Consider the following 25,492-nt stretch of genomic DNA (forward strand, 5'->3'; position numbering starts at 1 on the left):
GCTCTCATTTAGGGCTCTGCACAGCAATAAATGTAGATGGAGAGTGAGCAGCAGCTCTGCATTAATAGTTTAGAAATAAAAATAAGTAGAGTACCAAGAATGAGGTAATTAATTCAAAATGAGGAAAACTCTCTCTGCTTCAGCATCAAAACTAATTTTCCTCTCTGAAACCAATGCTAAGGCCCAGCTCTTATGGATTCCTGACAGGATGGGTTTTATTTCCTTGTTTGAGGAGCTCTGGGGGCTTGCAGAGTTCAGTAGCACTGAAGCCTCATCAGGAAAAATTCAGACAGACAAGTCCATTCCCAGATTCAGTGAAGTAATTGAGAAAACTCTGCTGGAAATTGAAAAGCTTCAGGAGAGACACTGATTAAAGTGATATCTGGCAGTTTTGCATTTGACAATCAAATTATAGCAGAGGACTAATCAAAGCAAGATACCTGCATGATCTATATCTGTATTTATAACGTTTTCATCAGTTCTGAAACGTTAATCCCAGTTTGGAAATTCAGGCTGTGATTACTCTTGTTTTGCCTGCACTGACAGGCATCCTAAGGAATCCTAGAAATTCAGATTTTTTTTTTTTTTTCTGATGATTCTTCAGCCAGATAAAAACTCATCTCTTGCTCTTCCCAAGCCTTACAGAAATTCTTACTCCAGAGTGCTGGAGGCTGTAGGAAATGCAGTATCTTGTCTCCTTGGAGACCATAAAAGAGCTGTTTGTGTGAGCTGAACACACCCCACAAATGACAGGCCAGAGCCTAATTGTGTAAATCCTTCCTAAAACTTTTATGAATTCTGCTGGGAACAAAACTGCAGGGAAAAAACATTATCCCACTTCATAGCAAGAGGTGTGCAGTTATACCAACACTTTTCAATTTTGAAGGATTTCCTGTATCTTCACAAACAGCACTGAATGATTTGCATGGAATTATGAAGAGAGGATTTTTAGAAAAGCTTTTTGCTCATGAAGTAAAAAATACATTTTTGAACAGGAAAATACTCTTGTGTTTAAGGTTGAAGGGAGATGGGGTGGGCAACAAAAATCAAATTCAAGATCTGTGGAGGAGCTCATCCCAGATGTCTGACACTCAGAAGGACAAAAGTTGGTTCTTCACACCCACCAAATAAAAAAAAATAAAAAGAAAAAAACAACAACAGCAACAAAGTCAATTTTACCCACAAAGTAAAATTCCTGGATGTGCATGGATTCATTTTCTTGCTGCATCCTGCTGGCCTCCTTTGGCTTTCCCAGCTCCTTGTCTCGTGCTGCTGGGGGTGAAGGCACAGGGGTTTGGGTGCAACCTCCTCCAGTGCAGAATTTGGATTTAGATGTTTGTTAGTTTTCATTTATATTACAGTTTTACAGAGTTTTATAGTACTTTATGTTAACAAATTTAAAATGGAGCTGCATTTTTTTTTCTGTCAGGTTTTTTTAAGGATAAACTAATTTAGTTTAATTAAGAAATGACACTTAAATTATTTTTTTTCTTTTAACTTAGTAACTACTTGTGGTTTTTAATGTGGATTATTTTTATCTAATTACACAATATTTAAATTCATGAAGAGAAGGGGAAGAAGAAGGAGTGGTTTTTATTCTAAGCATTTATTTTGTTTTATATACATATATTATATTTTTAGATGTTAAACTTTAAGGTTTTTACTGTGTGAAATGGATTGAGAGGTTCACTGGAGGAACATCCACAGGTTTTGTGCTCTGTGCTTTCCACTTGGGATCACTGAGTCTCTGTAAGAAGGGACTTGTACATTAATTATAGTTCAAATAGACTAAACTTGGCCTTCTCCCTTGAAAGCTGAATGGGAATTTTGTATTTTTTTAATGTATCCAGTCTATCCTAAAGATATTTCCAAAGAGAGCAGCAGTAGGTGTGATTCCCACCACCCAGTTCTGGTCTGATACTGAGAAAAGGAAACAAAAATTCAACTTACTCTGCATTAAAAAATGCTTGTGATGGGGAGGGGAGGAAATTGCAATCACTTAAGTATCTGAAGTGATATTATATACTTTTATTTAAACTACACACTTATTATTTTAATTTTTAACTTAATAACTAACTACTTGTGTCTTGCAATGTGGACTTTTTTATCTAATTACACAATACTACTTAAATCTATGAAGAAGAAGGACCAGCTTCTGCCTTAAAATTTTTATTTTGTTATATATTCTAAAACTTTAAACTTTAGTTTTTCAACTATGTGATATTACACTTTTATTTAAACTATACACTCATCATTTTAGTTCTATCATTTAATTTTGGAACTTTTCTCCACGGCCTCAGGTCAAATGCAGTGTTTTCTTGGGGGTCAGTGCTTGTTAGCCCAGAAAGTCTGAAATTCTCAGTAATTTCATCAGGTTTCTAACAGAGACCCTCACTCATTGCTGTTCTTTATTCATTTCTCCCACTCAGATGCATCACTGTGCACGGAACAGCCACGTGCAGAAGCCATGAATTCCAGAAAACTCCCCTCAGAAGCACGGAGAGCCTTCCCTGCTGCCAAGGCCCCCAGCCAGCAGCCATCCCACATCCTGGTGGTGGATGCCACCTGCCCTGGCTGGGCCAGCACCTGCCCCGTGCTCTCCCAGGCTCTGGAGAACGTCCTGGTGCTGGCCTGCGGCCTGGCAGGGCCCTGCAGGGTGCCCCTGCTCAGCCTCTACGTGGTGCAGCCCCAGCAGGAGTGTCTGCTGCCCTTCACGGTAATGCCCCAGGCTGTGCTGCTGCTCGGGGGGGGAAAAAAATGTTAATTACTGACAGCTAAATTCATATCTAAAAATCTGTATGTAAACTCACATCGTAAAAATCAGCCGTGCTCAGAACGATCGTTTTGCCGTGAGGTGAATTTCATGAAATTTCATGAATTTCATAAAGTTGAAAAGGAGGAGTGTCATTTTTGATCTGTCAACCTGATCAATTAGGTTTTGTGCTCTTCCTTCCAAAACATCTGTTTTGGAGGATCTGTTGCACCTTTTGTGTGCTGCTTTGTGCTGTGCTGCTTCTCTCTCAGAATTATTACACACAGCTCCAGCTGGACAAATATTACCAATGTGTGAGAGGTTCTAGATATTGGAGGGGAAAGGTGCAGAATAAAAAAAAAAAAAAAAAATTAAAAAAAAAAAATTATATTTATATTTATATTTATATTTATATTTATATGTATATTTATATTTATATTTATATGTGTGTGCTGAATATGCTGAATATATTACCAATATGTGAGAAGTTGTAGATATTGAAGTGGAAAGGGGCATAATTAAAAAAAAATTATATAGATTATATATATATTATATATAATATTTATAATATATAATATATATTATATATATTATATAGATATTAGATATTATATATTATATATTATATATTATATAATATCTTATATATTTTAATATATTATATATAATATAATATATAATATATATTTTTATATATTATATATATATTTTATATATATATATATAAAATATATATATATCTGTGCTGAATTTAAGAAACATCCAGATGATTCTGTGATTTCAGGAAAAGTCCTCTAAGACTAAATCCAATTCTAAACCCAGCACTGCCAAATCCACCACTTCAGCATGTTCCTAAGTGCCACATCCACACAGATTTTAAATACAGAGCTCTAAGTCAGTAAGAAGAAATTGCTCTCATTTAGGGCTCTGCACAGGAATAAATGTAGATGGAGAATGAGCAGCAGTTCTGCAGTAATAGTTTGGGAATACAAATATGCATCTTAAAGTTCACAAGAATTTTTGAAGTCATCCTGTTAGAAATAACCACACCGAGCACTCCCATTTACACAGCATCAGTGTAAACACACAGGATTAACCCTTCCAATTCATACAGCAATGGTGGAAACATTCTGAAGAGTTTTGTCAAGTCTCCACATCTTGAGAAAAATAAAAAAGCAGAAGTCAAGAGTAAATTAGCAAATGTGATCTGCAAGAAGACTCTGGCTAGTGCTGGTGTTTGTTTGGTAGGAAAGGTTATAGATAATGTGACAAGGACAATCTTATGACTGCTGCTCCTGATCAGCTGTCTTTTTTATTTAAACAACAATTCCTCATTTTGATAGTCCCAGTTTTTAAAGACAGAGGAGCCCTTAGATCACTGGTTTGTATGTTCACATCACAGGCTATTATATTTCACTAAAGTACCCCTGTTTCATTAAAACTTCCTTCCAGAAAGCCATCTAGTTTTGATCTGAAGACAAGATGGGTAATCAAGGACTTGATAATTTCATCCAGTGGTTAATAACTGGCATTGTGAAACCTGTACCTGGTTCCTAATTTGCATTTATTTGCTTTATCCTCCAGGGATTTCTTAATATTGAAGAACATGCTTGTATTTTATCCTTTCTTCCTCTCTGTTCTGGCTGGGAAATCAAGAACAAATTATAAGTTTAACTGCAAAACATTTTTACAATGATTTTAATAATTTCCAAGCCATTCTTTGTATTCACTTTGCTGGGGTTTTTTTGGGTGCTACATTCCAATAGCAGACATCAGCTACTGTACTGAAGCTGTTCCTCAGAGCTGTGTTAGACAAATCATGAAGTCAGGAAAGCCCCAGAACTGAAAATAGAGATGGGGAGAGTACATGGGGAAGTGTCACACACACTTACCCTGGGTTTAACCTTTCTCTGTGCTTGTTTATGGTCTCTGTTCCCACTGTAGGAGAGTCCATAAAGCCTCCCTGGAAAGGGCAGGGAGGGCAAAGAAAGAGAAGCCAGAATGAAAGGAAATAACTCAGGGGGAGAGTAAATGGTGGCAAGATAAGAAATCAGCATTGGAGCATCAAAAAATTTAATGTGGCACTGAGTAAGGACTGAGCAGAGCCTTTGCAGCTTCCCACTCAGTCCCACTGACAGCCCACCCTGCAAACCAGGGCTCAGGGGGGCTTCAGTGACCCAGAGCTCCACACACTGAAGCAAACAAGTCAAATGTTCACCTGCTGCCTCTTCAGTGGGGAAGGTGACCTCTGGCAGCAGTGTCTTGTATTGCTTTGAATAAATTTGGTAGAGTTCATTCAGAATCTTTGCCGTGGCCACAATGGACCAGTTTAGCTGCTGGGTCTGTCTCAGCTCTGAGTTCTTGGTGAGGCTCAGGTGAGCTGACTTCTCTGTGACCACCAGCCTTCCTCCACATTATGAGAGGTATTTTATGTTGTTTTACAGCAACATAAAATTATGTTGTTACAACATTTTATGCTGTTTACCAGAGGTGACAGGTAAAGACAGGTATCTGCTAAGGAAGGCAGGAGCCTCCCTTGAAATGGAAAATGTAAACCCCCTCCCTCTGAATTATCAAAAATTTGAAATTAAGGGGCTCTCATGCAAAGATATGGGAGTAGGAATAATGGCTCTTTACTAGGAAAATTAAAAGTCAAATGTAATAGTACAAAAAAAAAGAAAACAAACCACTGCCAGAGTCAGAGCAGGCCCTGCCCCCCTGTGTGTCAGGGGGTGGCACAGCCCCATCCCATGGGGGCTCAGCCCTCCTGCAGTGCCAGCTGTGGCTCTGCTGGAGCAGGGATCCTGCACAAGGGGGGAGTTTTCCTCTGCAGCTCCAGGGCTGCTGGAGATGGGCCTGGGCTCCCTCTGGCCATGCAGGGCAGCAGAAGCTGCTCCTCTGGGAATGCACTGGGCAAAGGCTGCTGGGCTGTGCCAGGCTCAGATTGGATCCAGGTAGGAATGCTTGGCTCCTCCCCTGGGCGGAGCATCTCCCCATGGGATGATGGAATTGGATCAGCCATGCAGGGACACTCACTGGCCATGGACAGAAGAGAATTAATAATTAATGGCCCATGAACAGAAGAGAATTAATAATGAATGGCCCATGAACCAAAGAGATCTCCTGGAGGGAGCATTGGCTATGGAACAGATACAGAAAACTGCCCAATGAACAGAAGAGAACTGCCCCACTTCTAACAGATAGTGATGAATACACACCCCCAGCTAAATTTTGTAACCTAAGAGCCCAGCCTTTCCTTGAACCCTGTTTTGCAGCAAGTGAAAGAAAACTTTGCTCGAGTTCAGGCCTGCATTTCAGAGCTCCGCTCGCTGCCAGCTGAAGGCTGCTTCCCCCAGGGAGGGAATGGAGTGCTGCAAGCTGTGCAGGATGGATTGCAGCAGTTCAAGCAGTACAGCAGGCACACAGCAGCAGGAGGCTCCACAAATAGTTCTGTTGAGGTAAGAAAATGCTGGGAGGGGACTGGGAGCCATCCCCCATCATTGTGATTTATAAATGTGTATTTAGTGAGCATGCAGAAAAATTTAGGTATTCAGCACTCTGGATGTTACAGAGATTCACAGAAGTCCTGAAGGAAGATATCAAGTCTTCAAATCCCTCTGGACAGATTCCTATGGAAAAGGGGACACATCTAGGGAAAGCTGTCCTGGTCCAGGGTCTGATAGGTTTTGGTGGACACACTTTTGGTGGATTTTGGTGGCTGTGTTTTCAGCTCTAAATGTGTGATTTTGCATAAAGGGGAGGGAAGCTGCTACTAACACATGAGAACAGATGTGTGAATGCAGAAAGCAGAGCAAGGTTCACAGGAGGAAGTATTTTTTTAAATAGTATCAGCTGACATGAAAGGACAGGGAGTTATCAAGGGGAAAGGACTCACACAGGAATGTTTTCCTCTGGACAGCAGAAAATACCAGCTTCAAACAATCCTACATTTCAGACTGCCCAGGCTCAGGGTCCACCTGCCAGTCATAAAAAGCAAATTGAAATTGAAATAATTGAAATTTGCCAAGTCTTTCTGCTTTGTTTAGCTCCTTAAACCCTTCCAGAGTGTGACAGAGTCACGCTGTGGTCAGGCTGAATCGAGACTCACTCCCAGTGTCTGTCCAGGAAACTTTTCTACTGATTTTCTGCCTTTCTTGGGGCTTTGAGGTATTTTTCCTGAGCATTTGAAAGGTGATTTGTGCTTTAAAGCTGGGGTTGGAACAAACAGAGCATGCTTTGGACACAATACCTTTTTTGACACACAACAAAAGCCAGGACATTTTCTAGTATACTTGAAGGAACAAAATTAAAAATTAAGTTAACCCATGGATATAGGGAGTTTTTAGCCCCCTAAGCAGTTCTTCTAGGCTACTTCTTCTAGATTATGCAATTATTCTTCTAGTTCTTCTAGATTATGCAATTTTCTTGTACTTCTCTTTGCAAGGGGATGTAAGAAACGCTGCAGGGACAGGCTTTGGTCACTGACAGGCAGGAGGGAGTTTTACCCTCACAAAAGGCCAAAAAAAAGTTTCAAAAAAGGCCTCTTTCTGCTCCAGATACTTAAGTGATTGCAATTTCCTCCCCTCCCCATCACAAGCATTTTTTTAATGCAGAGTAAGTTGAATTTTTGTTTCCTTTTCTCAGTATCAGACCAGAACTGGGTGGTGGTAATCACACCTACTGCTGCTCTCTTTGGAAATATCTTTAGGATAGGCTGGATACATTAAAATAAAAATTAAATTCCCATTCAGCTTTCAAGGGAGAAGGCCAAGTTTATTTTCTTTGCACTATAATTAATGTACAAGTCTCTTCTGACACACAGAGATTCAGTGATCACATGTGCAAAGCACAGAGCACAAAACCAGTGAACCTCTCAATCCATTTCATATTGGCTTAAATGTGAGCCAAAACTCAAAAAAACCCAAAAAACTTATAAATCTTCTTTTGATATTTCAGCAAGATTATTTCTCCTCTCTCATAAATGAGACCAGTGTTACTCAACATCTTCACCTCCCAAGAGAGAATTGGGGTAGAGGCAGCTTCTTCAAGCTCTGATTTGTGTTTCAGATCACAATTCTGACCAGCCAGCCCAGCAGAGACATGGTAAAGCAGCTGGAAAAGAAGCTACAAGACATAGACCTGGTCAGCCTGAGAAAAATACAGGTCATTGAGGTAGTGAAGAGAGATTTCCTGGAGCCTGAGGATGTAGAGCAGTGTGTGCCAGCAGAGGAGCTCAGCAGTGGTGAGTGGAGGGCATTTTTAGGGGAGTTATGGCTTTGGGCAGCACGACAATCCAACATCTGCCACTTCCCTTTGGGCCATTTAATGTCCCTTGGGTCACTGGGGACTGCTGTGGCTGGAGGAAATTTGTACCACAGCACTTCTTGGGGCTTGGAGAACTTACAGAGCTCCTGTGTTGTTGGAGTCCTGGATGCTGAGAATTTTAGATTTTCTGTGCTGCCAGGCACTGACCCCCAGGAGAACACTGAATTTAACCTGAGGGCATAGAGAAAGCTTCCAAAATGAAACTGGGATTGTGGCTGTGGAGTTGGACTAGAAATGTGTGATATCACATGGTGGAAAACTAAAAGTTTAAGGTTTTAGAATGTAGCAATATATATAAAACAAGATGGAAGTTTTAAGGTGGACATTGGTTCTTCTTCTCCACCTTCTTCTCTATGGGTTTGCTGGTATTTTGTAATTGAATAAAAAAGCCCACATTGTGGACTTCAAGTGATTAGTTATTGGGTTAAAAGTGAAAATAATTTAGTTGTCCTTTCTTAATTGGATGGTTTATCCTTAAAAGACCTTGTAGAGAGAGAGATGGGGCCATTTTGTGTCTTGTTAGTGAAATGCTGCAGAGCTCACTGCTGTGAGACTGTAACATAGATAAGAACTAATAAACATCTGAGTCTGAGCATGAAATGCCCTCTCAAGTGCTTCAGTCCCAACCTTGACAGAAGAAGCCCAGAACTGGCAGTGTGTTGCTTCAGCTCATGGTGTTATTTAAAATCCATGTGTGACACAGCTTCACTGAGGGGCTTAAAGAGAAAAAGGCATCGAGTTCTGGGGGTAACACTCTCTGAGCATGGGGGAAAGCAGCAGCAGGAAGCAGGAACTGTATCAAAGACAAAAAAACCAGTTAATTAAGAGGCTTGGTCAGTGCCAGTAACTCTTCCCAGCAATGTGCAGCCTGGGAGAGAGGATTATGTGGGGATTTTTTAGGTTCTGAATGAGTTAGAGACAGGATTTCTGAGCTTTTTCCATGATGTGGTTTTTCTTATCTTCTACATAGGCAGGAAGGATGAGTTCAGCTCACATCATTACAGCATGCTTCAGAAGGCCATAACATCTTTAATCACAAGGTTTTTTTAAGGAGTTCTTGACTAATAAAACACTGCACTAATAAAGGATATTTATGGTTTTGACCCAATCCTTAAATATTTTGTCTTATGGACCCATGCTACAGTGTACATGTTCTTAGCTAATCATTTATGACACACAAACTCACAGTACTGCATTCTAATTTCTTTGTTGACCTTGGTAGCTACTTTAATTTTTTCTATATCTTAAACTCAAAAACTCTCAACTTTTTTTTACTTAGCTTAACATGCCTTTGCTTTAAACTACAAATCCAAATTCTTGCTTCTAGCACTTAAGTTTGGAAGCCTTTTCTAAAGTCTCAGCTCACATCTTGTGTTTAATTCTAAGCTTTGGCTTACAGGCCCAAAGTTCTGAGAATTCTTTGTATTTCAGATATTCCAACAACAGGATTAAAAGGGTTATTTCTGTTTTTTTACTGAGGAACAAGCAGGGTTATTTGTTTCTTGCTGTTCATTTTCTTTTGTGGTTGCAGCAAATTTCTGGTCAATTGTCACAGTAGGGAAGGCTTGGAGGGCTCAGCTCACAGAGGAGGAGATGCTCTGTGCCTCTCTGTCACAGGGCTGCTTCAGGGAATGCAAAACCCCACCCAAATTATTTCTAAATGTGGATTTTTGTGCAGCCCTTTCATCCAGTAAATGGAATGAAAATATAAATGTGGACATAAAAGCCATTGAAATGTCAAGGGATGAAATTCTCATTTTCTGAGTGGATGAACTATTTGCTCTCTAAAAAAAGCAACAGGGGATGAATAAGTCAGATAATTGGGAAAATGAGCCCAACTGGTTTATGATACCCATTGGAGCTCCCTCCTTCTGTTTCAGAAAAAAAAATCCATTTTCCTATTAAAAGATTACAGTAAAGAGCATTGAATTTGCAAGATCCAGTGCACAGGAAGTGCAAGATTGGTGCTGTGTTGAACTAGAAAATAAATATTGTGATGCAGCACTTAATCAAGAGTTTCACTTCACTGAGGATATTTCTTCCATTAGTTTCTTTAGGGGTTATTTGAATATACTTACATTTTTAATATCCAGAGCAGGATCAGGATATCCCCTCCACAGGCTCATTCCCAGGTCAGTGCAGCTGGAAAAGACTGAAAACCTCACACTGGCAAATCTTAGAACAGCTTTGAACATGCTGAGATCTCAGAATCAGAGCAAAGTGATTTAAGTAAACTCTGTGGAGAGAAGGACATCTGAGGTGGGAATAATCTGGGGGAGTAACCAAGAGGATGCCTGGCATTGGGATGGACTGATCTCTGATATAATAATAATAATAATAATAATAATAATAATAATAATAATATCGTTAGTATTACCATTATCAGCACCACTATTATCATTATTATTAATAATTTATTTTATATATTACCATTATATTGTATTATAATTACAATTATATTCTATATTATATAAGTATAATTATACTTTTATTATATTATATAGTGTTAATTTTATACAATCAATATATTGTTATTATTGTCATAATCATCACAACTATTATTATTATTAATAATAATTTATTATATATAACCATTATATTGTATTATAATTATATTGTAATTATATTTTATATTATCAATATAATTATACTATTATCATAATTATATAATATTAATTTTATACAATCAATATATTATTATTATTGTCATCATCATTATCATCATCACCACTATCATTATTAATATTTTATTTTATATTTTAAAATTATATTATATTATAATTATATTGTAATTTTATAATATATTATAATTATAATTTTACTATTATCATAATTATGTAATATTAATTTTATACAATCGATATATGATTATAATTATTATAATAACTCATAATTATAATTAATAATAAATAATTAGATATAATAAATGATTGTAATTATATTATAATTCTATTGTATCATAAATTATCAATATAGTTATACTATTATTCTATTATAATGATGATGATGATGATGATGATGATGATGATGATGATGATGATGATGATGATTAGTATTGATGTTGATGTTGTTATTATTTCTCTTCCCCTGCCCCATTGCACTCCCTGAAAGCAGCTGAGCCTTGCCAGACCTTTAGCTAACAAAGGTTAATATTTGCATGTGCTGGAGATAACTGCTCCCAGCTATTTCTCCTTGATAAAAACAAACAACAAGTCCTGCAGATAAAGCACTGGTGACTCTTTATGACCCCAGCCCATCTTCTGCAATCCCAGAGCTCCTTTCTCTGCCTGGCTCTGCCCTCCAGGAAGTTTGAGACTCACTGCACAGGAGATTTTGGCACCCCAACCTGCTTTTCCTAATGCATGCAGTGAATTTCTTTGAAAATTGTCATGTCTTGTGCCAACTGCAGATGTATAAATGATTAAATATCTATTACAGAGAAAAAAATTAAGAAAACAAAAATCAGGAAAATATTTACTGAGGGAGGAACTAAAGCATTTACCAGCCCCAAAAACAAATAATTCCCTTTGTCAGCTGTGTTTTGCTGTTGGTAAAAGTTAATTACATGGATTTCCTGGTGCTTTGTCTTCTGAGCTGTCAATGCCCTCTTCAGTGCACATCCCTGAGAGAAGCCCAAGTCTAAAATCTGTAGGAAATGCATCCAAAACAGGATCATCCTACAACAGTGAATTCTGCAGGGAAATGGGAGCAACACTCAGGGCAAGGGGCTGGAGGTGGGAACAGCTCAGTTCATGAAGAGCAGCTTCCAAATAAAAAAAAAAAAAAAAAAAAAAAAAAGAAGTAGTAAAGAACTAAAAAAAGGAATTCAATATCCTGGCAGCCAGTGACAGTCAGAGAGGACAAGGAAAGGTTTTGAGTAGCAAGGGCAGTGGGAAAGAAAGATCTCCTGTTGAGAGTGGGAGCTGAGTTTGCTTTGCTGCACACACACAACCAACATCATCTCTTCCTCAAGGCTGGGAGGTGGGGACAGGCAAAAAGTGTGTCCTGAAGAGTTACAGTCATTGCAGTGGTCCTGGATTATTTGCCAGCTAGAAATTATTTCATTTCTGGGTATTTTTCTTTGGGTTTGGGCTTTTTTTAATGCATAAGTGTCATTTTTGCCAAATGGCATTAGAAATGAAAAGATTTCTCAGTGTAGAAGGATGCAGCACTGGTTTTTAATCCCCTTGCTGGCCTGGTAAACACAAGGGGTGGAAAAATGCTATTTCTGCTATTTATTCCTCTTCTGAGAAAGCCTTTCCACATCCTGGCTGTATGGTAAAGTTATTAGTGCTACCACACTGCACCTTCTGGGTTTACCAGTGGTTACATTGCATGCCTTATGCAATTTGCAAATGGTTTGGGTTTTTTTCCTTCCCTTTATTTTATTTATCCCATTTTATTTTTGTTTATCTGATGGACTTCAAGTAGCTTCTCATCTGCATGCATCTTTGAGATAGTATTTGTGGGTGGTTTGGGGTTTTTTTGGGAGGTTTATCTTGTTTATATCCTGCCTAACTCTGCTGTCCAGCCTACATTTCTCCACGCTTAAAAGTTGTTGCTACATCAAACCACATTTCTCTGCACCTCCAACCAAGGAGTCTAATAATTGCTGAAGAAATCTTTTCAATGGCTGAAAATATTGGTGCTTTTTCACCTATTTTTTCTTTTATGCTGCAGATGTGGCAATCCTGGGAATGGACATCGAGGTGCAAACTGTAGAGGACAATGTCATCAGCCTGGAGATGCTGTTTAAAACCTGGCTCCATGACCATGGCACAGAGAGGGAACAGCTCCATCTCCTCCTTCCCTCAGGAGGTTTTGGCCACGCTGCTGCACCCAAGAACACCTTAAGTATTTCATTTTCTCTCCCCTCTGCTCCCCTTCAAGGAGCTCCTGAATCCCTCAGCTTTAAAAGCTCCCTAGGATTGTCCTATGGGCACCTTCCCTCCCATTTAGAGACCCAATGAGGTCTGTGGATAACTTGGAAAAAAAATCATCAGGCTTACAAAGCTGCTCTTTGCTGCCACAGCTGCTGAGGCTGCAATTGTTTCCATTTTGCAGCAAAAATGTGCCTGGAGGGGCATGTGAATTTACAGCCACGTGGCCAAGGTAAAAAGGAGCCTTGAGAGCTGAATAGCCCTAAAAATTGTGTTCAAAACAGAGTCTGTGCCAGAGCTGCACTTAAATAAATGCTGTTTTACAGAGAGCTGCACTTGAATAAAGGCTGTCTTGCAGAGGGACTTGGGGACAGGTTGATGCCTTGTGCCAGGCTTTAGTATTTTCTTTCCCCCAGCAGTTGCTAGAAAACATTAATTTTGAAGTGCTTTGAGCATGTCATGTGCTAAACATTGCCCATCCCAGTGACCTAAACCATTCTCCTTCTCCCAGTGTGCCTGAAGTGTGATTTGCAGGAGAGGCTGCTGGACCCAGCCCTGCTTCTGGGGACATCTGATGGCACTGGGAGAGCAGCAGATGCCAGCTCTCCCTGGCACATGGCAGCCTGGCCATGCCCAGCTCTGCACAAACTCCGGGTGCTGAAGTGAGTGGTGCTTCTTGTCTTCCACTGGGTGACTGGGGGAGGGTGTAAGAAAAGCTCCACTTTCCTGGGGCCTGCTGACATCACCAGGAGGCTCTGGTGGTGCTGATGAGCCAAATTGTGGTGTGAAAAACCCTCAGTTCCATCACTCTTCCTCTCATGGAACAGCACAGCCCACGTGCAGACCACAGTCACACCTGGTGTCACCACAGCACCCAGTGAGGGTCACACCACAGATGCCATTCCTGCTCAAGTTCTTTCACCCCAGTGAAATGTTTTATTGTAATTATTCTGCTCTCTCATTACCTAACGAGGCCACAGCAATTAACTGGATGTCAGAAACTAAGCAAAGCCTCACAGTGCTGTGATTTCACCTAAGAATTCACTTTCCTGGCAGCAGTTCAGGGCAGAGCACAGAGATGCTCTCCAGTGTCTTTATAGGAAAAAAGCAGGATAATTTCTAAGCTGTGCAGTTAATGCTGAGCACTAACATGAGCTGTATCCTGCAGGGCTCTGAAGGCTGAAGGGGTCTGTGAGTCTGTACTCTATGGGCTGCCCTTCATCATCAAGCCCACAAGCTGCTGGCAGCTGGACTGGGATGAACTGGAGACAAACCAGCACAGCTTCCATGCTTTGTGTCACAGCCTCCTGGTGAGTGTGCAAAGGGCACTGGGATGGGCAGGGATGGCCAGGGAAGGGAACAGTGAGTGCACACCTTGTAGCATCTGTCAGGAAACATTTTAAAAGCTACAACCTCATCTCATGGGCCAGAATTGGACTTGTAAATCCTTCCATCTGCTGGGAAGATGCTCCAGCTCATCAGAGCTTAGGGAAGACCCTCAAACCTTCCAGAAATGAGTGTTTGGAGGTGTGAAGTGCAAATGCCAGGGTTGGAGTTAGATTTGAGACTTCAACAGTGAAAATAATTAACCAAGGCTTGGACTGTGGAGAACTGGCTGTTACTGACAAGCTGAAAACCAAAATTGGGTGGGGTTTTTTTAAGAATTGACTTGCTAAAAACAACCTAAATGCCATACTGCCCTGAGCCCTGCTGCAGACTAGTTTCCTTTCCATGATGTGTGAGTGTGCCTGCCCTGAACCCACAGTGGCAGTGCTGAAGGAAGTGGCTGTTGCTGTTGCTGTTGTTCACACCTGGATTTTGCCCTTTAGAAAAGGAAGTGGATGCTCTTGGCCAGGCAGGAGCCCCAGAGCACGGGACCAAACTGGAACGTGGTGGTGCACCCCTATTATGTCATTGTCCCCTCTGACTCTGCCACTCTCCTGGTGAAAGCAGTGGCCATCAGAGAGCTCCTGCTGCCATCAGCCTTCCCAGCCCTCCTGGCTGAGCACCCCGAGCGTGTCAGGGGCCCCATCGAGGTGAGTCACTCATTATCAACTCTCCTTATCACCTCAGTAGATAGCGAGAGAAGGAAATGGCTGTGACAATGTCTAGTGACATTGTGTGATGCTGCACTCCAGAACTCCTTCCCAGCACACAGCTTTCTCCATGGACAGCAAATACCTGTCCTTGGGAGCAATGTTGGTGTCTGATGGTGGGAAGAGGCCTGTGGTGAAGCAGAGTCGAGGGTGACAGTGCCCAGAAAGGGAGTTGCAGCTTGTTGGCTGATTCTGGGCATGGGAAAGGATAGGACTGCATCCTGCAAGGGGATGTTTAAATCCATTAAGATCTGTCTGGAGATGCCTCTTGTTCTATACACAGTTTGCAGCACAGCCAAAAATCCCTTCACCTTTCACTGCAGGGTGGGTGGTTTGGAGTGTCTGCAACACTGTCCCTGAAAAAGAAACCAAAAAAACCACAAACATGCAAACCCCACAGCTTCCACCTGTCACATCCTGTAGCAAACTCAAGTTCTGTCTTTCAAGCAGAGTGCCCTGAACAACTTGGAAGTGGAAGTTGCTTACAACCCCTTGCACCAGAAGAGCAACCTCTACAAATACCTGAAGAGCTCCTTGTACAAACCTCCCCACCGGCAGCAGCCCCAGCCCCGGGAGCAGCGCCCGGAGCGCCACCAGCCCAGGCAGGTGAGTCCTGTGTGTGAGCAGCCTGCATGGGCTCTCATGTCCCCTCCTGGCCAGATTCCAGCAGATTGTGCCCTCCTGGCCACATTCCTGCAGGAATTCCCAGCAAGGTGAGGCACAGCCAGCACCTCCCCACACAAGGATTTGTGTTTTGTCCCTGTCTTGCAGCCTCAGAGCAGAGCCAAAGCTGCAGTGGCTCCCCTGCTGATGGCTCCCTCTCCCCTCCAAACGTTCAGACCAGCAGCAGCAGCAGCCAGGAGAGGCTCCTGTGAGGGCTCCCTGCTCCCCAAGGAGTACGAGGAGTTCCTGCAGTGAGCAGCAGGAGCTGCCCCTGGGCAGCCACAGCTCCTGGCTCAGCAGCTGGCCGGATGTGGTCAGGCAAGACACCGAGCTTGGCCTTGGGCAGGCAGGCACTTCCCATCGTTTGTTCCTCCTTGTTGTTGTTTCACGTTGTGTTCGTCACCCAGCCAGTTCTGCAGGAAGTTTGCTGCTCAGGGACCCTCTGTCCAGAGCTCCAGCTGGCCCCTGCAGCAGCAGCAGCACCACGTATTTCCTGTTCTTGCCAGCACACGTCACCAGCCTGCCTCAAATTTGCGTTTGTGAGACTGGGCCAGCACAGGCCACAAATCACAGATTGCTGTCAGTGGCAGCAGAAGAGCTGCAGGCAGGGCAGGGAGGAAATCAGACAAGGCAGGCAGTTGTGCTGAGCTGCCCTCATCCCACAGCAGCAGGTGCAGTGGGGTGGTTAAACAGGAATGAAACAGGGCTCTTGGATTTAATCCTAAGGCCTGGAGTTCTGCTCTCCAGATGATTCAGTTGCTTTCAAGACTGGCCTTGCTGTCCAACACCCCAGCTCCTGAAGGGGGTTGGAGCAAATGCCCAGCCAGAGCAATTCCAGAGAATTCCTGCCCAGATTCCAGCCTGTTTTCCAGTGTAGGGTAGGTGTGAGCCAGGGGCAGCTTGACCAAGCCAAGGTGGGGTGGTCTCACTGAGCCCCTAAAGCCAAGCACCAGCAGAGTTTGTGTTCTACTTACCTGGTTCTGAAAAGCTGTTCCAAAATAAAGTTTCCTCCATGGAGCTCACTCCCTGCCTGTTGTTTCTGACATGTCCAGCACTGCTCTCCCACCACTGACCTGTGCTTCCTGGGAAACAGATGCAGGAGAGCAAGGGCATGAGGCAAGCACCACAATCCCATCTCTTCTCCCTGGGATCCCAGCTCTGACAGACCCAAAGGCGTGGGCTGGCTCTTCCCATGCCCATCTCATCAGGCAGCTGCTGGGGCAAGGCATCGAGGGCAGGTACCATGGAAGAGAGGGCTGGCACCCCTGCAGGCACAGGGATGGTTTGGAGCAGGAATGAACACACAAATGGCCCAGCCTGGGGCTTGCAAACCAGTCAACATCAAAATTATCAAGTCAGGTTTAGGGAGGAGGCAGCAGGGAGGCAACAAAGTTTTTGGAACCACTCAACCTCCCTCAGATTTCCCAAAGCCCATTAGGCTTTTCCCCTTCTCCTGCAGCAAAACCCCAGTAGAGAAGAGGACCCAGCAGAGGGGAACAGCCACAGATTGGTCCTGACCACAGCTGAGCTGTGTTTTTACAGGACTGAGGCTTCCCCTGCAACCTGGGCACCAGATAAATGCCCAGAGTTCATCACCTCATCACCAGCCTGGGGACCTGAACCTCCAGGCCTCTCCAGCAGTTTGGCTGAGCTGGGGCTGCAGAAGTTGAGCTTAGCCCTCTCACAGGTGCAGCACAGAGCTGCCTGCCACCTGCCTGTTCTTTAGGTACAACAAGCTGCCAAACCTGCAGAAGTCACCAGCAGACGTGGGGACAGCCAATGCCAGCGTGCCTGGTGTGGTCCCACACAGAAAGCACAACCTGTATTGACCCTGGGTTGGCTGCTGGCCAAGGCTTGCCACACAGCAGTGCCACAAACCACACAGCAGGCATCACAGATTTGGCCATTAAACTCAGGGGGATCCAGGCTGGGCCCTTCCAGGCCTCCCAAAGCAGCTGGGAGTGGGGGAATTCAGCAGTGGGATCAGGCTGGAGAAGGAGAGATCCTGTAATTCACCAACAGCCACTGAGCTGCAGCAGAGCTGGCATCTGTCTCTGCCCAGCCCTGTGCCTGGAGGCCATCACATATGTGAGAGCCTGACTCTCATTTCCCTTAATCCCCTGGCATCAGGGCCTCCAGCCACAGCTCAACCTGGCAGGCACTTTTCTTTGAGCTCAGGAGCTCTGGCACAGACACAAACGTGCACCTGCACCTCCCCATCCATGCCACAGGCAAACGTGTCCTTCTGAGACATAAAGACTTTAATATTAAAATAACTTTGTATAAAAATACTTTTGGAGACTGATGGCAAGCAGCCTTCCACACACCATAAAAGGCACCAGAGCCCTGCAGCCTGGTCAGACAGGAAGCCAGAGCAGAGCCAGAGCAGCAGGTACAGGAAAACACCAGCCCTCCTGCAGACCAGAAGGCACAGTGGAGCCAGCTCCAGGGCTGGAGAAACACACTGGGGCTTGCTCCAGCCACAGCTCTCTTGCTGTTTCCCTCCAGGAAAACCCTCAGCACTGGTGAGAAAAGGGGCTCTGCCTGAGCCCAAAAACCCCAAGTCATCCTGGGGAGGAGAAGCCCAGCTGGCACTGGGATGCCCAGTCCTTGCTGGCATACAGACAGAGCAGCAGCAGCTTAGATCTCCCCTAAATCCTCATAGAGAGGCCACAAGCTGTACTCATCCACACACTGCTCCTTCTTCTGCAGCTGCTGGGGCTTCACCACCTGGCTGTACAGCACCTCCACGTTGTTGTTGTTGCTGCTGTTGAGGCTGGGTTTGGTCAGCACCTTCTCGGGGGCAGCGCTGCCCCATCGCCTGCCAGGCTCCTCCAGCCTTTCTGCCCCTTTGGGGATAAAGGCTGCCTGGGGCTTGGGGGCTGGCACCGGCTTGGGGCTCTTGGCCTTGGCAGGGAAGTTGGGTACCGAGTAATCGTCAGTGCTGGGGTTGTAGGGGTACTCATAGCCCCCCCTGCCATCGTGGCCCTGCGTGCGCCAGGCCTCGCTCGTGGGCCGCGCCTCGTCGTAGATGTAGGTGAAGGGATGCAGCGAGCGGGGGGCGCGGCCCTCGGGCTCGTCATAGATGTGCTCCTTGTGCCCAGGAACAGCCTGGCCACGACCCTCAGCCCTGCCCTGGCCCTCAGCCCTGCCCTGGCCCTGCCCCTCGGCCCGGACCTGCTCGTACGGGCCCGAGTACGGCGGCACCGGCGGCCGCGCCTTGGGCTCCTCCACGGCCCCACCGGGCGCCTTGGCCACGCTCAGGGCCTTGCTGTCCACAGGGTCCGAGTACAGCGGGTCTGGCCACGGCTGCAGGCCCTTCACCGAGTCCAGGGGCTCCGAGTACACGCTGGAAGGGTCCTCAGAGGGTGGCACAGCACGGAGCACCTTGGGCAGAGGGGAGCGTGGGGGGGTGCTGGACACCGTGGGCTTGGCCGGTGGCACGGGCAGCTCTGGCAGAGTCCGGCTCTTCAGCAGAGATGTGGCATCTCTCTCCTCTGCTGCTGCACCAGCCCTGGGTGCCAGTCCTGCTTTGGGTGCCAGGGTGTCATCCCCCTCAGCAGGCAGCTCCAGGTTCAGGCTGTCAGCCAGGGCCTGGCGGATCTGCACCATGCCAGGGCTGTCAGCTTCCAGCGAGTCACAGCTCTGCCGGTTCTCCTCCACCTGAGCCTTCTGCTCCTGGATGGAGGCTTCCACCAGGCGGAAGATCTCGTTGCCCTGCTTGGTCTCAAAGGTGAAGTTGCCAGGTCCTGAGTCACAGCGCCTGCCAGCCTCGAAGGAGAACATCACCTGGAGGAGAAGCAGAAGGGTCGGGTCCTGCTCAGCATCCAGCACCTTGTGCAGGCTGTGCTTCCCACCAAAGGGCCTGTGGCTGCAGCACTGAGCCTGCACACCCTGAAATCCTGCCCTGAAATCCTGCTCCTTCCACTCCCACAGCAAGGGCCACCCTGTGCCCAGCAGCTGGGCAGGGATAGGCCACACTACAAGATGTAGAGCTGGAGCACACCTGAGGGGACATCACTGTGAGTGCCCCAGGGAGCTGCAGCTCCTGCTGGGGCCCTGCTGCCTTCCATGAGCAGTTCCAGCAGTTTCTACCATTGGCACCAGATAGTCTAGGAAACAACACTGAGGAAGGAGTAGGGTGAGAAGGTGAGTGAGAGTTCAGCAGGGGAAACTAGTATGGAATGTTAGGAAAAAAGGGAGAGATCTGGAAGCAAGAGATTGAAGAGGATGAACATGGCTTTCCACAGGAGAAAGCTCAGCAGCAGCAGCTCAGTTACCAAGAGTAAGCAAAGCATTGACCTACCAGCATTAATCTGTTCATGGTAAAAGATCCTTTAAAGAGAAGTCTTGCACCAGGGCTGTGCTTCCTCTGGCCTGAACACTCTCTGGTGAGCAGGTTCCCACCAGCTGACGCCCACACCCTTCCTGAGCCTCAGGATTTTCTGCCTCTCTCACAGGCAGCAGCAGCCCTTGTGGTTGCTACAAAGGTCTCTGGGGACAAACTCCTTTTTATGGGTCAGTGCTGCTGAACAGATGCACAATCAGACCCTCTCTGCTCAGGTCACTGTGGGTGCAGCTCCCCACACCCTGCAACCCTCCTCCTTCCCCCAGCACAAACTCTGCAGATGAGCTGGACACCCCCACAAGGGCAGCTCGCTTTCCACCCCTGCTTTGGGAATGTGCTGCAGAAAACACCATAAGTGTGTGGCCAACATGGTCCCTGCTATAAACAGCTCCAGGACAGCACTGAACAACCCCAGGACACCACTAAAGAGCCCAGGGCCACCACTTCTCCCTCTCCAGCATGGCCCTTGCACCCAGGGTAGCAGCAAGGCAGATTGAGGATTCACTGCACGAGGACTCTGGAGAGGGTCACACCCTCAAAGGTCACTGAGAATAGGAGCAGTTCCCCCCACAGAGTGAACAAATCCAGAGCAACTGGTGTCTCAAAGCCCCTCTGCTCTGGCCACCATGCTTAGGGGGGAGGGACTGATCCCAGGGCAGAGACAGGAGCCAAGGTTCCTGGAGCTTGGGGACAGCGTGTGTGCAGCACTGAGGGATGTCCCTGCTCCTGGCACAAGCTGGGATGGAGAAGGGGAGCAGTGGGACAACCACAGAGGGGACAAGAGTCTCACCAGCTCCCGCTCCAGCACAGTGACACAGGCAGGAACTGGGGACAGCCAAGGGGCTGCAGCAATGCTGGCAGGGCTGGCTGCAGGAGACCAGGCCAGCCTTGCACAGGGGAGCAGCTCCAGGGCAGCAGCTGCAGCAGAGCACAGTGGGGCCCCCCTTGCCCACCTTGTCCCGGCCGTATCTGCGCAGCAGCCGGTAGGGCCACACAAAGAGGATCCTGTCTGTCCGTGGGTCCTTCAGCACCAGGCTGTCCCTCTCAGCCTTCAGCACGTAGGTGCCACGCAGCTCACAGCGCTCTGCAGCCTCTGTCCTCTGCACTGTCACCCAGAAGGCGTTCACTGTGGGGACAGGGCTGCTCAGGGCAGGGGACACCAACCCCACTGCAGGGACAGGGCTGCTCAGGGGACACACACTGCAGGGACAGGGCTGCTCAGGGGACACAGGCAATGCCCAGCATGGCCCCAGTGATGGGGCAGCAGCAGGACAAGGCTCCATGGGAGGTGTCCCCAGGCCAGGGCAGCTGCAGGTCCCACCTTCGTCTCTGGTGTAGTAGATGGAGTTCACGGCCATCTCCAGGGCTGGTGACTCCCCGCTGCCCTCTCGGCCATGCTGTGACACCAGGCCATCACTGGGGCCATTCCCCTGGCAAAGGACAGAGGAGAGCAGATCAGACCCAGAGCTCTCTTCCCACATCAGCCCCCAGCCCCCCTTGTATGGCCCCACACAGCCTGGCTGTCCTGCACCCTGCCCACCCCAGAGCTGGCACAGGATCCCCTGAGCCCACCTGAGCACTGGGGGGACTTCCCTGAGCTCCTGGCAGCACCCTGTCCCCAGCTCTGGGCTCTGCACCCACAGAGCTGCCCCCACAGCATGGCACAAGCCAAACACACCCTCCTGGCCACACCACCCCAAGGACAGGGGGTTGGTGGCCTGGTGACACAGGGATCTGTGTCCTGCCCTGCCCAGGAGGAGGGGCAGCCTGCAGAGGGGAAGCGAGCGCTTCTATTTTAGCACATGCAGAACTGAAAATGCAACACACACACTGTGAGCCACTGTGTCCCAGCAGCAGGGCCCCCAAAGGGCCTGGGGGGGGACACAAACCTGTGGTGCTTTCACAGATCCTCCTGCAGAAAAGCCCCTCACAATTACAGGCTCCCTGAGCCCTGTGCAGCTGGCACAAGGGAGGCTCAGTGTGTGGAGCTGTTCTTGGGGTTGCAGCAGAGGGTGCATCTTGCACAAGGCAAGTGCCACAGTTTCAGTTCTAAACTCACACACATGAGCTTCTTAACAAGAACCCCCAAAAAGGGCCATCCAGCCCTTGTGTCTGGATCCTAAAACCTCATATTCTGAGAGCTGACAGCAGCAGCTCCTCCTCAGCTAAAGCATCCAGCACAGCAGGGCTCCAGCCTGGGACTGCAAAGCCAAGGGCCACCAAATCTGCCAGAGCCTCTAAGGCTCCATTTGACTGCACTTCTCCTCATCTTCAAAAGGAAATTAAAAACAAAACAAAAAAAAAATCTGTTCTGAACTCCAAATGATCTCTGGCCCCAGCTCCCAAGCTGCTGGACCCTGCAGCCCCTCTGGGCAGGAACATGACACAAAATCACATTCTCCATGCAGATGATCAGCAATCCCAGCTGAGGATCTCTGGCTCTGTGCAGAGAGGCCACGTGGTGCAGCTCTTGTGCCTCCTGCTCCAGGTCAGGCCTTTTTAAAACACATGCCAGCCTTGTAACCATTTGTTCCCATCCTCCTAAACCTTCAGCTTGCTTCTGGAGCTCAGGCACATGAATGACGGCTCCCATGTGGGGGATGGGAGCTCCAAGCAGCTGCTCCTTGGCCTGGCCACCACCCTGCCCCACTCCCAGGGTGTGTTGTGTGCCCAGCTCAGCCCCAAAAGCCACTTTTAGGGCAAAGGCTGCAACCCTGACTGCACCAGGAGACACAGAGACATTCCCACCATGACTGCACCAGGAGACTGCAGGGAGGGACAAAGGTAAATCACACTCAGGGGCCATCCTGGCATCACCAGCTGTGCACCCAGTCCTCCTGCCAGGCAGCCCTGCCCAGCACTCCAAGGCTGGAATCAGCTGGAGCCCAACCCAGGGCTCTGCAAACTCCTCCCAGGAGGGAGAGGCAGCGCTGAGGAGCTGGGCAGGCATGGGCTGTGTCCCAGAGGGCACAGAAAACCTCACTGCCAGGGCACCCAGTGCCCAAAGAGCCTTGGCTGGGCACACTGGCTGACCAGCTCCAGGGGCTGCACAGGATGGGGCTGGGCAGTGCTCCAGAGCTGGGTGCCCACAGCAGCAGCCAGGAGTGAGCCCCGAGGCTGGGAAAGGGGGTTCCAGCTCCTGGAAGCAGACAGGTCCCACAAGGCTCTTGAGGACCAGCAGCTCCAGGGGCTGCAGAGGATGGGGCTGGGCAGTGTTCCAGAGTTCCAGCACACATGGGGTGCCCACAGCAGCAGCCAGGAGTGAGCCCCAAGGCAGAGAAAGCTCCTGGAAGCAGACAGGTCCCACAGGGCTCCCCAGGACCAGCAGCTCCAGGGGCTGCAGAGGACAGGGCTGGGCAGTGTTCCAGTGTTCCAGCACACATGGATGCCCACAGCAGCAGCCAGGAGTGAGCCCCGAGGCTGGGAAAGGGGGTTCCAGCTCCTGGAAGCAGACAGGTCCCACAAGGCTCTCGAGGCTGCGCTTCCTCCACCGCTGCTGTGGCAGGAAAGGCAGCAATGGTTGGGCCAAGAGGAAACGCTCCTGGCCATCAGCTTGGCCTCCTGCCAGCCCTCTGCAGGGGCGAGCACGGGCTCCTCACAGGGCAAGAAGAGCCCGACTCGAAATTTGGAGCCACAGCCTCGAATTATTGACAGCACGCTGAGGAGTCCCACAAACCACAGCGGGAGCCATCGAGAGGGCACCGGAGCGCCAGGGCCGGCTGGTTTCAACCTCAGGGTGTCCTCCCCGAGCCGCCAGGTGGGAACGGGTCACCCCCCACGCTGACGCCCTTGTCCCGTCCTGTCCCCTCCGCCCCCAGCCCGGGCTCACCGGGAAGGCGATCTGGCACAGCTTCGCCACCCACTCCTCGCTCTGCTGCTTCTCGGCCGCGAAGAGGAAGCTGCGCTCGCGGGTCTCCAGGCGGAAAGTGGCGGTGCCGGCGCGGGGGCCGCCCTCGCCCACCGGGGCCACGCTGGTGCAGTCGCTGAGCCGCACCACGGTGCGGGCGAGCCGCCGGGTGCCCGCCCGCCCGGCCGCCGACGGCTCCTTGCAGTCGAACACCTCGAGCCGGGCCACGCCGTGCTGGCTGGCGGGGTAGAGCGCGGACCAGCCGCGCTTCCAGCGCTGCGGGCAGCGGGGTCACAGCGCGCACCGGGAGCGGCACCGGGAGCGACACCGGGAGCGGCACCGGGAGCGGCACCGGGAGCGCCCCCGCCCCGGCGCGCAGCCGGCCCGAGGGCTGGGAGGGAGAGAGGGAGGGAGGGAAGGAGGGGAGGGAGAGGGACAGGGACAGGGAGGAGGGGATCCCCGGACTCACCTTGGTGCCGAACTTGTGGCTCTGCTGCACCAGCAGCGGCCCCTCCATGGCCGGCGGCTCCATCCCCGCGCGCTTCCGCCCGCGCCGCTGGGGCGGGGACCGGGACGGGACCGGGAGGGGACCAGGACGGGGAATGAGGCGGGAACGGGGCGGGGATGGGGCGGGGACCGGGCGGGGACCGAGGAGGGGCCGGGGCGGGCACCGGGGCGGGGACCGGGCGGGAATGGGGCGGGAACGGGGCGGGGACCGGGATGGGGACGGGGACGGGGACCAGGACGGGGACGGGGACGGGGACGGGGACGGGGACGGGGACCGGGACAGGGCGCGGATGGGGCGGGGAGCAGGACGGGGACCAAGACTGGGATGGGACCGGGACGGGACCGAGGCGGGGAGCAGGGCGGGGACGCGCGTGTCAGGGGCGGGGCGTGCTCGCGCGTGTGCGCGTGCACGTGAACAGATGTGTGCACAGCTGGGCTCGTGCACGCGCGTGTGACACCGGGGTGCGCTCTCCATGGGGACGGGAAAACGCGCTCGGGTGGGCTGAGGGTAAGCGAGGTGAGAAAAACGCCCATCGCTTGGTTTTGGATTTTTAAAAGTTTAACAGTAATAAAATGGTTGTAAAAATAGTAATATAATTAGGGTAGTAAAAATTTGGACAGTTTGGATTAGGACAATATGGACAATAAACAAAGAGTTACAGACAGTCCAGGTACCTCTTTCTGAGTAAAATAAGCCCGAAAAAGGACCCACGTTAACAGAGGATTAACCCTTAAAAACAACAGCCTGTTGCATATTCATACACCTCATCCATGATGCATAAATTCCATTCAAACAAAGGACTCTATCTGGACAGTGTCAACTTTTTCCTCTTAATCCTGACGGCTCTTCAGGGTTGAATGAGTTAATTTCTTCGGATAATGGAGCAATGAATTCTTTTTATCTGAAAGATTCAGGTGTCCTGTGGCTGCTATCTCAGTGCAAGTCCTCTCTTTTAAAAAAAGTATCTTACATAGCTTAGTTTCTATTTTAACATTATGTTATAGACTAAAACTATATTTAACACACTACTTAAGAGAATTAACACAGCATAACTTTCTAACATAACACATATA

At 48.1% G+C, this 25,492-nt stretch overlaps 2 protein-coding genes across 2 annotated transcripts; one reads left to right on the forward strand and one right to left on the reverse strand.

Moving 5' to 3' along the window:
• The first annotated feature begins 2,467 nt into the window (after positions 1-2,467).
• Positions 2,468-16,624, forward strand: M1AP (meiosis 1 associated protein). Its single transcript, XM_071455770.1, has 9 exons — positions 2,468-2,716; positions 6,028-6,210; positions 7,820-7,994; positions 12,758-12,931; positions 13,469-13,619; positions 14,126-14,267; positions 14,787-14,993; positions 15,504-15,659; positions 15,825-16,624. Exons 1-9 carry the CDS (start codon positions 2,468-2,470, stop codon positions 15,969-15,971), a joined length of 1,584 nt encoding a protein of 527 aa, XP_071311871.1. The 3' UTR covers positions 15,972-16,624.
• A 1,332-nt stretch (positions 16,625-17,956) lies between these two features.
• Positions 17,957-24,515, reverse strand: DOK1 (docking protein 1). The gene is made up of 5 exons (XM_071455814.1): positions 24,381-24,515; positions 23,894-24,187; positions 21,386-21,494; positions 21,018-21,190; positions 17,957-19,505 (listed from the first exon to the last, which is right to left on the reverse strand). Exons 1-5 carry the CDS (start codon positions 24,441-24,443, stop codon positions 18,357-18,359), a joined length of 1,788 nt encoding a protein of 595 aa, XP_071311915.1. The 5' UTR covers positions 24,444-24,515; the 3' UTR covers positions 17,957-18,356.
• Between the last annotated feature and the right edge of the window lie 977 nt (positions 24,516-25,492).

This window comes from Agelaius tricolor, unplaced genomic scaffold (genome assembly GCF_023055355.1).
Source record: "Agelaius tricolor isolate 1412-34295 unplaced genomic scaffold, bAgeTri1.0.p SCAF_54, whole genome shotgun sequence".
In the NCBI taxonomy this organism is placed as follows: domain Eukaryota; kingdom Metazoa; phylum Chordata; class Aves; order Passeriformes; family Icteridae; genus Agelaius; species Agelaius tricolor.

Bases quoted from the DNA above. Each gene is read 5' to 3' on its own strand.
- M1AP (XM_071455770.1), top strand. From the start codon at position 2,468: ATGAATTCCAGAAAACTCCCCTCAGAAGCACGGAGAGCCTTCCCTGCT. The intron at 12,932-13,468 runs GTATTTCATTTT...TCCTTCTCCCAG, and splicing joins TGCACCCAAGAACACCTTAA to TGTGCCTGAAGTGTGATTTG. The intron at 15,660-15,824 runs GTGAGTCCTGTG...CCTGTCTTGCAG, and splicing joins AGCGCCACCAGCCCAGGCAG to CCTCAGAGCAGAGCCAAAGC.
- DOK1 (XM_071455814.1), bottom strand. From the start codon at position 24,443: ATGGAGCCGCCGGCCATGGAGGGGCCGCTGCTGGTGCAGCAGAGCCAC. The intron at 24,188-24,380 runs GTGAGTCCGGGG...CGCTGCCCGCAG, and splicing joins GCCACAAGTTCGGCACCAAG to CGCTGGAAGCGCGGCTGGTC. The intron at 19,506-21,017 runs GTGGGCAAGGGG...CTTCTCCTCCAG, and splicing joins GCAGATACGGCCGGGACAAG to GTGATGTTCTCCTTCGAGGC.